Below are 13,528 nucleotides of genomic sequence, written 5' to 3'. Positions count from 1 at the left end.
CAAACACAAACTTTATGGTTTGATGCAGAAAGCTCATTCCTGGGATTCCTGAGCGACTGAGTCGACGGTTTTGACAACCTGACTGAGTGTGTGTGTGTGTGTGTGTGTGTGTGCGTGCGTGCGTGCACGAGACGTGTTGCACTGACATAACTCTGGTGACGCATTCAACAGACATTGTGGGGACTAGCTTCCTGTTTGAGGACGGAAAAAGAAGTCCACATGACGTAAATTAATATACTTTCGGGTTTGTAATATTAATGTCAATCAATGTCGACTGAAATGATGTAAGCATTTTGTGTGTTTGTGTGTGTGTGTGTGTGTGTGTGTGTGTGTGTGTGTGTTTGTGCTCGTGTCATGCTCCGTAGTGAGTCCACACCTCTGCTTCATCTCTGCAGTGTGGGGATTTCCTTTTTCCACTCTGGTCACATGACTGCAGATATGGGTGTGGTCTCCTGCATTCCTGGCCTCTCTCTCTCTCTTTTTTTTCTCTCCCTTTCATTCTCTTGTTGCTCTGTCGAGCACGCTGCGACACACACTCTCTCTCTCTGACTTACACACACACACACACACACACACACACACACACACACACACACACACACACACACACACACCCCGTCGTCGTCTAGACCAAAGCTCGGTGTCCGTCCGGTTGACGTGCCCTGCATGTGGAAGTGTCTGTGTGAAGTCACTGTGACATGATTCACTGAGACTGTTTGTGTGTGTGCGAGTGTGATTGGTCGTCGGCTGCAACAAGAAAAAAAATAAAAGTTCCTCTCTCTGTGGAGGGTGTGGCCGGCAGTGAGTTTGCATAGTGTGTGTGTGTGTGTGTGTGTGTGTAGCAGGCTGGTGCAGGCTGCTCCTTTAGTATGCAGAGCAGGTGTGTCTGCAGAGGCAGAGAAGGAGGAAGAGGAGGGAGGATAGCAGCAGCTCAGCAACGGGACAGTCTGATGGAAGATAATGAAAAAGAGAAATCAAACTGTTTTCATGGCCTGTGTGTGTGTGTGTGTGTGTGTGTGTGTGTGTGTGTGTGTGTGTGTGTGTGTGTGTGTAAGAGAGTCTGAAATTCATCCTTGAATCAATTTTTCATATGCACGCAGTCCTCTCAGACAGAAACGTATCCGTGAACGCAGCCGGACGGGCGACTGAAATATCGAAATTAAAGTCCAAACAGAGTCTAAATATTTAGAAAACGGGTTTGTGATTGAAATGTGTCATAGCTGCCTGTGAGACTGTCCTCGGGGCAACAATTACCCCTCGGACGGATCTGAACTTGTGAGCAGCCTCGTTCAGTTTGTGCAGAGTTCAATCAGTTTGACCTCTGGCCTGTGAACCTGTGAGGGTCTCCTGCGAGCAGCAGGCAGCTTTTCGGCTCGATAGTGAAAAACACAATGACTCATGATCAAGTGTTTGATAAGAAGCTGTATAATTTAAAACCCAGTGGACTTCCGCTCCTAAGAACTCACAGCTGTTACAGGACGAATCGAATACCCCTTTCAAAATAAAATGGAAAACCTGGACATTCGTTTTTACTCCCGACTGGAACCGAACTCATCTACGATTTGTCACGGACTTCTTTTAAATTGATGATTTACGTTTGCTGAAAAGTTGATGATTATGAGCGAATTTTTTAAAGGCGAAAACTACAAAGATATTTTCTGTCTGCGACACTTCACGACAAAACTGAGTGGAAATGTGCCAGTCCGTTGAATGATGAATTCATCTTTACTTCTGTCAAAGCTCACAAACATTAAAAGACACGAGATAGTGGCTGGTGAGAGTAGAGTTCAAAGATGTCCTCTTGCATTCGATGCCAATGTCGTCCCTGATCTGTCTCTTGTTGTCCACTGACTCCTGCTCCCTGACCTTTGACCCCTCCCCAGCAGCATGCTGTGGCTGGTTTCTGCTGTGGTGTTTACAAACATCAGATGTTGTCTGTTTCCGGAGTTCATTGAATCTCTCGTCCAGGCTTTTACCGCTGCAGAGCTCCCAGCAGCAGCCGGCGCGCATCATGTTCATCAGGCTGAAAAATAGTCTGCAGCTATTTCACTGATTTGTCGGAGTTGTTTATCAATTAAAAAAAAACCTGTTGTCTGGTCCCGGCTGGTCTATCGCAAGGGTTTTTCTGCTTTTCTCTGATTTATAATGGAGGAAAATAAAAATCTCCTTCAAGTCTAAAAATCTGTGGTGGATATTCTTCACAGTGTGCTGATTGTTCTTTTTTTTTTTTAACTAATTCTTTGGTATCTAATCGTAAGACTTTCAAGTTTGTAATTTTACAAGTCGTTCTATAGATTTTTGTGGCTCGTGTTAGGTTTAAGTAGAGGATTATTGAGAAAATTGTTGGGATTGCTGGGTTAAACTGCAACATAGACATCATTCACAAATTGTTCAGCTGACTGAGGACAGTGCGGCTGCATTTTTCCTGACTCATCTCTCTTAAAGGGACTTTTTCAAACCTCATTTCGCACATTTTGACACCACAAGCGCATATTCTTTTATATAATGGTACCCGCCAGAGTCCCTTTCTCTCGGGCGGCATGAATTCCTGTCTTTGAGTGATAAAACAGGAGTTTCAGCTCTCAGCTCAATCTTTGCCTGACCCATGAGTCACTTAGTATTTACCATCGCCATGGCAACGTTTAACTACAGTCCAGAATCACAGCTGATGACACACACACACACACACACACACACACACACACACACACACACACTGCGCGCACATTTAGAAATTCTTTTTAGAGAATCTTTTTCTGTTAAAAAAAACAAAACAAAGGCCGTTTCACTCAAATTTGAAAGTCCATGGCATTTGACATTCATACTTTCCTATTGTGGTGAATATCTGATAAAGATGAGATTTGAATGTCATTTATTTAAACTTTACGTGTTTAATGCTGGAATTTCCGTGTGTCCCCGAACGCCTCGTTCATAATAAACTTTTGCGCCAGCTGCTTATTCTGCTCTGATTTTGACTTTACAAAATAAAAGTTTCCTGGTTTAAAAACGGATCTTCACGTGTCGGACTCGCATCTCTCGCCAAAGTGTCAAGAGCTGTTTTCAGAAGGGTAAAGAAAATAATGAAACCTCGTACTGCGCAGATTGAGCGAAATTCTTCCAGCTGTCAAACAAACAAAAACGCTGTTTAGCATCAGCTCTCTGCAACCCGGCAACCCCGCCACAGTTCACTCAGAAGATGCGTCGTCCGGTTGATCCTCTTCACGGTTTCAGTGATGTCTTCCAGTCCCCGAAAGCAAAAAGCGGGAAAAAAAAAAAAAAAGCCCTTTTAAAAACCTTTTTAACATATTTCTACTCCGGCTGCTGCATTCGTGTTCCTCTGATTTCCTTCCCATAGCAACATGATGGATGTGATGTGAGTCTGTATGACTCATGCGACTCCCTGGTTTTGTTTAGTCGAAGCGAATGCGGAGCACCGTGCGCTCTGCCAAAACACACATCATGTCCTCGCTGAGGCGGATTATTTCTGAAAACTGTTTACATGTGAGAAGACATGCCTGCATGTTTATGTTGTCAGGTGTTCTTCGAAACCCCCCCCCTAAAAAAAACCTCCCTCCTCCCAAAAAAACATTACATGCTGCCGTCTGCTCCGCGGCGCAATAAAAAACCCACTTATGACAAAACGTGTGTGTATATATATACATATATATATTCACGACCGTCTTCGGTTATCTCATCGTACTGAACGAGTAATAAACGCGGGACTCTTTCCGTCTCCACCTGATGAGAACGCAGCGCGAGAACAAAAAAAAAAGAGTCGTTTGGTTCACAAAACACTTTCAAACACTCGATTTTGGATTCGAGTTTAAAGACTGCAGCGAGAGACAACACGTAGATCTGGACACACATCTCTCACGCACACACACGCATATAAGCTGAGTGGCTGGCATCATGGCGACTGCATCCTAATTTAATCCGGAGTCAATAACCGACAGATAAGACGGACAAAGAACAGACGCGCTGAAGCTCTGCCCGTCTCGATGCCGCGTGCACTCGATGCTCCGACTATATTTATATATATATATATATATATATATAGCGAGAGCTCGAGCGGCCGACATCACTTCCCGTGTGGCTCGTGTCGGTTCTGGTGTGATCTTTGCGGAAAAGGAAGAAAAAAACCAAAAACACGACACGAGCTTAATCAGGTCGGCGCCGTGGTTTCCTGGAACTTTATTGAACTCGCTTGTTTTATCTTCCGCGTTGTCGTCGCGTCGACGTTGAAGGGTCGTTGAATTAGTTGAATCCCAGTCGAGTGCGGGTTTGATATATTTGGCGCTTGTTCAAATCGCTCTTTTTGTGCAAAGAATAAAAATGTAAGAAATGTGTTTATGTTACTAAGAATATACTCGCTGATATAAATCAAGCGAACAAATATATGATGCAGTAAAGTTCATTTCCAAAATCATCCTACGGAAAAAGCAACACAATGGAGCGGATTAGAAAGAAAGTTCTTTCACTTGGTGTAAATATGTAGTAATCAATCATCTTTATGCTTGAACTAGTGTGTGTGTGTGTGTGTGTAAATCACAATCAGCTTTATTTACCACAAAAACAGACACTTTAGGGATCAATAAAGTATATCTATCTATCTCTATATCTATATATACAACTAAAAAAAACATATAAACACCTAAACAATGGTGCAGATGGTGAAGATGCAGATGAGTGTAGTGAAACTGTCGCCGTGTTATTAACGCGGGGTTCGACATCGCATGCCTCAGTGACGGCGGTGTGTGCAGGAGGATCAGCTGATCACCGTCAACTCGTCCTGCCCAGGAAGGCTCTGATTGGCTCGGTTGTTTTTTTTTCTTCTCTCCGGCGGCAAAACAGCCGATCTCTGAAAAAAAATGTAAAAAAATTGATCCAAAATTAAAATCCATGAAAACAGGATGCAGAGTCTTTGGTACGAACTGATCTGCATGTATTGATGTTTGCGAGGTCATTTTTCTTTTCTGTCACAAATCCTTTTGCTGATTTAAACCGCTTACGTTCACACCTCCTCGTTCGACATCATCGTTCAGCACCGATTCTTGAATGTCGCTTCGAGCTGTTACAAAGCTATCCCGTACAACTACTGCGCATGAGGTCAACAGCTCTGTGTATTTACGACTATAAACAAACTGTTTATTACTGAGCTTTCAGGCAATGGATTGTTTTTATGGCTTTTAGTGTTTTTAATGCGCTTTTAAGGAAGATGAAACTCGCTGTCAATCACAGCTGATGTGACCAGTTAGAGGAGCTCCACTTATTCAATCAGTGACAGCAGTGATTCATTAGAGACAGTTCACTGGGCCTTTGCTCTCCTACACACACACACACACACACACACACACACACACACACACACACACACACACACACACACACACACACTTTCTTCTGTCCTCTAAGTAGATGCTTAATGGTATGTGTTTAACAAGGTACAAGGTAACAGTGTGGGTGTTTTCAACATGTGTGCTTTATCAGTTGGTGTGTGTGTGTGTGTGTGTTCATCTGCGTTAATTAAACAGTTACTTGCGAAAGCATAGCAGCCATATTAGTCACATGACAACATGTGTGTGTGTGTGTGTGTGTGTGTGTGTGTGTGTGTGTGTGTGTGTGTGTGTGTGTGTGTTCATCTGCGTTAATTAAACAGTTACTTGCGAAAGCATAGCAGCCATATTAGTCACATGACAACGTGTGTGTGTGTGTGTGTGTGTGTGTGTGTGTGTGTGTGTGTGTGTGTGTGTGTGTGTGTGTGAGTCAGAGCAGGTGTGCCATGAAGGTCTAAAGATAGGAATGCTAACCTTTGAACAGAACTGGGTGTGGAAATGTAATTGACAATGTAGAGGTGTGTGTGTGTGTGTGTGTGTGTGTGTGTGTGTGTGTGTGTGTGTGTGTGTGTGTGTGTGTGTGTGTGTGTTTGTCATGTATGTAAAACTCCACCCACACTCTTTGTGTTGTGTAGTTTTTTTCTTTCATAAATTGACCAGCTCTACTCGACTTCTACTCTTCTGTTCTTCTTCTGCTCTTCTTCTGCTCTTCTTCTGCTCTTCTTCTGCTCTTCTTCTGTTCTTCTTCTGCTCTTCTTCTGTTCTTCTTCTACTCTTCTGTTCTTCTTCTGCTCTTCTGCTCTTCTTCTGCTCTTCTTCTGTTCTTCTTCTGCTCTTCTTCTGCTCTTCTTCTGTTCTTCTTCTGTTCTTCTTCTACTCTTCTGTTCTTCTGCTGTTCTTCTTCTACTCTTCTTCTGTTCTTCTTCTACTCTTCTGTTCTTCTGCTGTTCTTCTTCTACTCTTCTTCTGTTCTTCTTCTACTCTTCTGTTCTTCTTCTGCTCTTCTTCTACTCTTCTGTTCTTCTGCTGTTCTTCTTCTACTCTTCTTCTGTTCTTCTGCTGTTCTTCTTCTACTCTTCTTCTGTTCTTCTTCTACTCTTCTGCTGTTCTTCTTCTGTTCTTCTTCTGTTCTTCTTCTACTCTTCTGTTCTTCTGCTGTTCTTCTTCTACTCTTCTGTTCTTCTGCTGTTCTTCTTCTACTCTTCTGTTCTTCTGCTGTTCTTCTTCTACTCTTCTTCTGTTCTTCTTCTACTCTTCTGTTCTTCTTCTGTTCTTCTTCTACTCTTCTGTTCTTCTTCTACTCTTCTGTTCTTCTGCTGTTCTTCTTCTACTCTACTACTCTTCTGCTGTTCTTCTTCTACTCTACTACTCTTCTGCTGTTCTTCTTCTACTCTTCCCACCGTTCCTGAATGGGGTGTGCTGATATCAAACATTTAGGGAAGAATTATTGTGGCCAAAACTACCAATAGAAGTGATCAATTATTGTGAGATGAGCTGCACACGCCACGGCGACCCTTGATCAAACATAACTGAACCTTTTTTTTTTTCTGCTGATGAACATCAAATCCACTGAAAACATCATAAACAAACAACATCTGATAACCGATTATGTTGCTTTAATGTGAATCTGTATTATTAATGTGGATGGATGCACCTGTTTGGTCTGCTCTAATGAAATGGTTGTACATTTGCTTTTCTTATTGCCTGTATAATTAAGTAATCTCATTATCTGTAATTAAGACGCTCCATCACAATGACATCACCAACTATTTGTTTGGTAACATGCAACAAACAGGCCGTTGATTTCATTTCATTTCATTCCTCCGTCGACTTATCGTTATAACGACCTGACTTCTGGTCAGTGAGCCGGCGGGTGATTACTGGAAACATCTGTCCCGGTCGGTTTCAGGTCTTAACTTCTCTGCTGCAATTAAAACAATTCAAACGTGACACCGACTCACAGGATCGTTATCTGGTCGCAATGTGGAGGTCATTCGAAGAAAAATGGGACATGGGAATACAGAGGGGCGAAGCAGCGACATCGCCGTGGAGACGGTCTGCCTATGTGGCTCGTGTTTGTTTTCAGATTGTGTACATTTACATCACGGAAAAGCCGTGCCTGAATTCGCTATTGGTGGTTCCTGTTTTCTGCTGCTGCCGGATAAAACCACTGACTTCAGTGTGAGTTTCTAAAGTTTCACATCCAAAAGACTTCGGTGCACTTCACTACCCTGCTAGCTCAGACTGAGCAGTGTGTGTGTGTGTGTGTGTGTGTGTGTGTGTGTGTGTGTGTGTGTGTGTGTGTGTGTGTTCAGATGTGGCTTTAATGGCTGTGGAATAAATACGTTTTTGTTGTTGTTGTTTTTTTCTCTTTCTATGTGCGACCCCCGCATGCACAATTCATATTATTCAACTTTTCAACTGTGATACCACAGAGATGCCGCTGCATCTGCGACCCAGGTGCCAAATACAGAGCACAACGAGCCAGCTGATCCCGGCCAACGTCGCATATTCAGGGTCTGAACAGAGATTTGCTAAATAGCTGCCACCACCCCGACCCCCACCCCGACGCCCCGACCTCCATTCAGAGAACCACTGACCTGGGCAACATCCGGGGTCACTTACTACTACAAACCGTCACTCAGTGGATGCCTGACCTCGGCATCGACAGTAATTCATCTTTAACCAGGCGCTGTGTGTGTGTGTGTGTGTGTGTGTGTGTGTGTGTGTGTGTGTGTGTGTGTCACTAAACAGTGAAAAATGAAGGCCGACCTTTGATATGCACTTACATAATCAGTGTTGATGGGCTGGAATGCCACTATTCGGCCACACACACTCACTTTCACGCTCTCTCTCTCTCTCACACACACACACACACACACAGACCCAATGGAGTTCTTCCATCTCATTGGTCCCCTTGTCCTCTGCTTGATGTTGATTGGCTGTCAAGAGCTGCAGCGCATTCATTCCTGAGCTCTTCAGGAGTGAGTCCAGTTTTCTTGCGACTAATACTGAATGATTTAATTATTATTATTTTTTTTCTACTGTACCATTGTTTTAACTCTTCATTATGGTATCTAATCTTTTTCTCATTTGTGTTCGCTGTAATTAAGTTTGTTGTCTAATATTGTCTTCACGGTTGTACAGTTGCTTCCATTAATTACTTCGAAGGCCAACTGCTGTCTTTATAATTAAGTGAAAGGGTGTTAAGCTCAGTGTACCGTCACACAGAAAGTGAGGAAGAGTGAGGAAGAGTCAGGCTTTATAGATTTTCTCAGTTGTAGAAGGCACTCGTACTTGTTTATTATCCTTCTGTTTTTTTTTATTGCTATTTTATTCCTTTCTAGATGTTTGATCCGAGTGTCGTCAGTGAACTCATTTGCTGGTGATTGCGCTGCAGTTTGGTGATGAAGTATGAGTCACCTGTACATCGGAGAAAAGACAAAACAATGTTTTTAACGACCGCGTTTTTCCCACACCGGAGTCATAAACTGGCAGCAGATGGTTCAGGGAGAGCAGATATTTACCAAACGATCACGCGTCTCACAGGAGCAGCGCACGCTGAACATCAGTTTATATCATAATGACCTCGGTAATTCAGGGGACCCCTTTGATAATATGAGATGAGAAACGTCTCCTGTAATTGGCCGAATTAGTCTCCGTGCTATTAATTAGAAAAAAAAAAAAAGTCACAGGGAGTCCTGAACTGATCTGTCTGCCGACGATGACGTTCGCTTTGCTGCGTTTCCCGTCTAAACTTCTGTTTTCCGTTTCCCCCTTTTGCAGCGTGACGCCAGAGGAACATGTTTACTCTCCTGTTTCCATGGTAACCGCGAGGAGCATGCACGTCCAGGTCAGGAGTTAACCTCCGCGCTCGTCTCCCCCACCTGCCGTCCTCGAGAACTGCACTGCGCACGATCCCCCGTGAGCCGACAGCACAAGTCCACCGTTTACGTTTCACCGCCTCAGCCACGAACACTCGGAGGAACAGCGCCGCCGGGAAGAGGACCGACATGGCCAACAACACGGCGGACCACCCTCCGGGGAACTCGGTTGCCGAGGGCAACCACGATGGGGACTTTGGGGTGTCCGTGATGGACCTGAGGGACATGATGGAGCTGCGGAGCGCCGAGGCCGTCAACAAGATACGGGACACTTACGGAGACGTGCAGGGCATCTGCCGCCGCCTGAAGACGTCGCCTATAGAAGGTAAGACCTGTCCGCTGCAACCAAACTACGTCCTCGGACCCTCCGAGCAATACACTTACACTTAAACATGGTCATTTCCTGTCTCAAACCCTCGACGTCTACCCTCTCTTTTGTGAAAAAAAAAAAAAAAAAAACCTAATCAAAACTCAGAAGATTCTTGTTTCTCTGACTCTTTTGGTGAAAACAGTGTGCAATGTGTCGCATTAGACAACAGAAAATAGAAGAAACTAGCAGTTTGCTGAGTGCACACTTTGATGGTGTACAGTTCGGATTTAGCTTTTCTTTTTGCCAAAAATACTAAAGGACCAAACTCCTTTTCTCTACGATCCAACCTCTGTCAATCTTTCTATATTCTTACTTTGCACCAAGTGGTTTACGACTAATGATTTTACAAGCGACATACTTCAGTTCATGATCGGGATCCTGTTCTTGTGAGGGTGACAGGAAGTGATCCTAAGCCTGACGCAGCAGAGACGGACAAGTTCAAGGTCATTACCTCAAACACGACCGATGACAGCTCAAAAACTTACTCTACGACTTATCAACAACTGATTACTTCTTAACAGCTCCTCCACCTTTTTATGGCTGAATCCCATTATTCTCGGATCGATAGGAGCCTTCCACGGCCCGCTACGCTTCGCTGCTTTAGATAATCATCCCATGTAGAAATTAATTAGGTAATCGGTCCGTTAAATAATTGGCCGGGCTGATTGACCAATGAGGGAAAGCGTTGCAGGCAACTGCTCCTCCTCATCCTCGGTTTCGTTGAGCGTCAGCTGGTTATTGGTATTTAAGTAGCTGTTTATTTCTGTGGCGATTTGCGGCACGAATACACACTGTTAACGACAGCCTTAAAATGTTTTAATAACTTAACTGCAAATTCTGACTTGAAGAAGAACTTGATGAAGGTCTCACTTGGAGACCTTCATGAACTAGTCCTGAACCGGACCGGTCCCTCGCTCCAGTGAATCTGCTGGTTCTGCTGCTGATTTTATTTCTCGAGTACGACACCGCAGCACATTTTTTTTTTTGTTTGTTTCTTTCTCTGTGGGCGGATCTGACATTTTCACCAGGCTAATGATCGTCGACCTGAGACTCGTTACCGTTCCCGGGTCCGGGTCGGCGGCTGTGCAGGTCACACGCGAGGCCACGAATAATATAGCGCGCCTCGTTAAGTTGTGTTGATGGAAACGCGTCCGTAATTGTATTGAGCAGCCACACGCTGATCAGGAGGTGACGGTGTGCGAACAGGAAGAGAGATTTCCTTACGGGGACACACCGCGTTCGTGAAAGATGGACACGCTCCTCGTTTTGTGCTGAAAGATTATCAGTTTGGATTTCAGTCAGAGCTCGGTGTGAGGCCAGAAAATGGCCGACATGCTGCTGTTTGTTATTTCGCTCTCCCGCTCTCATCCTTTGATCCCTCTCTCTCTTTCTGTGCGTGTGTGCATGTGTGCATGTGTGTGTGTGTGTGTGTGTGCGTGCACGTGCACGTGTTTGCAGCCATCGGTCCATTCCAGGATTGAAATTAGTTCCAGCCTGTTCCCCTAATGGCTCCATAGATCATTGCTGTGTTCCATTTAGTAATCAGAGGACAGCTGTAGTCGCGTCCTCCACGCAAGAAATTACTCACTTTAATGAAGAAAGTGTAATCATATTTTCACTGCAGAGGAGGAGGGGGTGGGGGGGGGGGGGGGGGTAATCAAACCGAGGGGGAAACCTGAACGTGAGATCGAGGCCAACGACACGCAGAACCAGGCTGTCCGTGCGCTACGTGATAGTGGACAGGTGTCAATCCAGTTTGAGTCCAGATAATATTGGCCACTCAGTCATATCGAGTCCCACTTTGGCGTAATTGTCTGAAGTCTGACATTATTTATAAAGATGCAAGTGATGAAGCAGTCAGGAGATTTGTCTCTACTACGGGGTCAGGCCCTGAATCACTGGGTTTCCCCTCCCCGCCTGGTAAACACCCGTGACTCTGCTTTGTAAGCCTGATGACATCACCATGACATCATCAGTAAGCTTGGGCGGTGTCACTGTATTTAAGGCGTACTACAGCACTCAGAAATGATAACGCTGAACTGACGCGAACGCGCCCCGTATGGTAGCGGCCAACACGCGCCACCAGAGGTCAGTCGCCGTGGAAACAACCGGCACCGGCAGCCGAGCCGAGAAACACGTGGAGCGCTGGTGGCGGTTTGGAAATACTTTTCGGTTTTCGATCCGTCGATGTACAACGCAGATGCGGCTTCGTGCATTATTTGCTGAGGTTAAAACGGACATTTGTTGTCGACGGTGGCCCGAAAACAGCCGAGTGCATCTTCTGAAGGGATATTTAACGCTGAAGGGAAACCCCACGATGCTCCCAACAAAGAGGCAAAAAAACCAACTGGTTTTCAGCTGTAGGGTAACACCTCATCGAGCTTGATGTATTCTTGGAGGAGTAAAATGATTAGTCTGCTTATTATGTGCTGTTAAAAGCCTTGAACTTTACTAGTGGTATTACAACGTTATATATTCTTGGTTATGTTGGTGGTCTGAATAATGCTTTATAGTACACAGCATAATAGTTTTTGCCTCCCATTCTCTCTCTCTCTCTCACACACACACACACACACACACACACACACACACACACACACGTATATTTATATATATGTATATTTATATATATATATATACTTTGATTGATTTAAAGCTGCACACAGTATTTTAATGAGAGTTGTTTTTCCTTGACGATATGTCGGAGGTGTGCTGCATCATTAAAAGTAGCCTACTGACATAAATCAGCACTTTGCTTGCTTCATATTTTTAATCTCGTTTAGGAAAGGCAGCCCCTCCCCCAATAAACAAAAACAAACAAACAGAATGTCAACACACCGAACGAAAAGTGTCGTGATCGTGTGTTATTTGCGCGATAAAAACAGTGCGGGTGGTTTACGGTGTCTCCGCGACAGAAGGGAAAGCTGCAGGAAACCTGAGTTTCACACGGCGGTTGTCTGTTTCACACCTGAAGCTGATTTCTCACATCGATGCAGGATTTTCTCGGTGTTCACGTGAGGCCGTCCTGAACCGAAACTGAAGATGAATCGCGTTTCCCCCAGAACGGAAGAAAAAAAAAACCTGCTCGGGTATTGATTCGTCAAAATCTGAGAGCATTTCATGTTGGGAAGACGTGCAGCTTCTGAACACGAGACACGGCTGAGATGTGAACTTTATTTTAAACAGGACCCGGGCGGTGAAATACGGGCTTTAAAAATAGACGACTATTTTTAGGAAAATGACACTGAACGTCAGCGTCTTCTGTCGCTGCTCAGGTGACGAGACGACAGCTTTTCATTTCTTGTTTGTGTGTAGCCTCGCTTTTATTTTGTCACGCAAGTAAAAGGAGTTTGTCTCTTCAAACGAACCTCCGGAGCCGAGAGCTGAAACCGGCGGCTAAAAATGGATTCAAACGGTGGCTGATGGCGTCGTCAGCGGGCGATCGGATGTTCGGCTTCATGCAAACTGTGTCGACGCTGCTCGGACGTCGTGATGTTTCGCACGTGTACTGACGTCCGTCCTGTTTGACAGTCGGCCATTTTATGATGATGGAACCAGAGATGGGCTGGTATCAATGATGGATGAATCACTTAAAACCAACTATTGATTATCAGCATAGCTCGCTGGTCACTTAACTGGTCGTCCACGGCTGTGATTGGTCGGTTTGGGCTGAGGCGAGTCCCTCATGTCTCCCTGCGGATTGTTGATGGTGAAGACTAACTGATGAAGGTCATGTAAATTCTCCTTCCTGCTGTTGTTACTGTCAGTAACAGCTGACATCGACATTTGCGATATGAAAATATCGAACTGACGCAATTTGACTTCTCTAAATGAGGTTCGGTAATAACAGCCGAGATGAGAACTGAGCAAATGACAAGTCATCACTTCGGGTTAAATCTGAGCTATATGTAAATCAGTACACACACACACACACACACACA

The 13,528-nt window shown here is 44.6% G+C and overlaps 1 protein-coding gene across 1 annotated transcript in view; it reads left to right on the top strand.

Moving 5' to 3' along the window:
- LOC138198689 (plasma membrane calcium-transporting ATPase 1-like) overlaps positions 1–13,528 on the top strand; it is a 90,431-nt gene that overhangs the window by 26,770 nt on the left and 50,133 nt on the right. The window contains 1 exon segment of the mRNA XM_069150267.1: positions 9,120–9,542. Coding sequence (XP_069006368.1) covers positions 9,347–9,542 — 196 coding nt within the window. The 5' untranslated portion in view covers positions 9,120–9,346.

Source organism: Embiotoca jacksoni, unplaced genomic scaffold (assembly GCF_022577435.1).
Source record: "Embiotoca jacksoni isolate LCO1_2020_lvr unplaced genomic scaffold, fEmbJac1.0.p SCAF_1, whole genome shotgun sequence".
Lineage (NCBI taxonomy): Eukaryota > Metazoa > Chordata > Actinopteri > Embiotocidae > Embiotoca > Embiotoca jacksoni.
The sequence above is the reverse complement of the archived record's forward strand: the minus strand, read 5'-3'. Positions and strand labels throughout refer to the sequence as shown.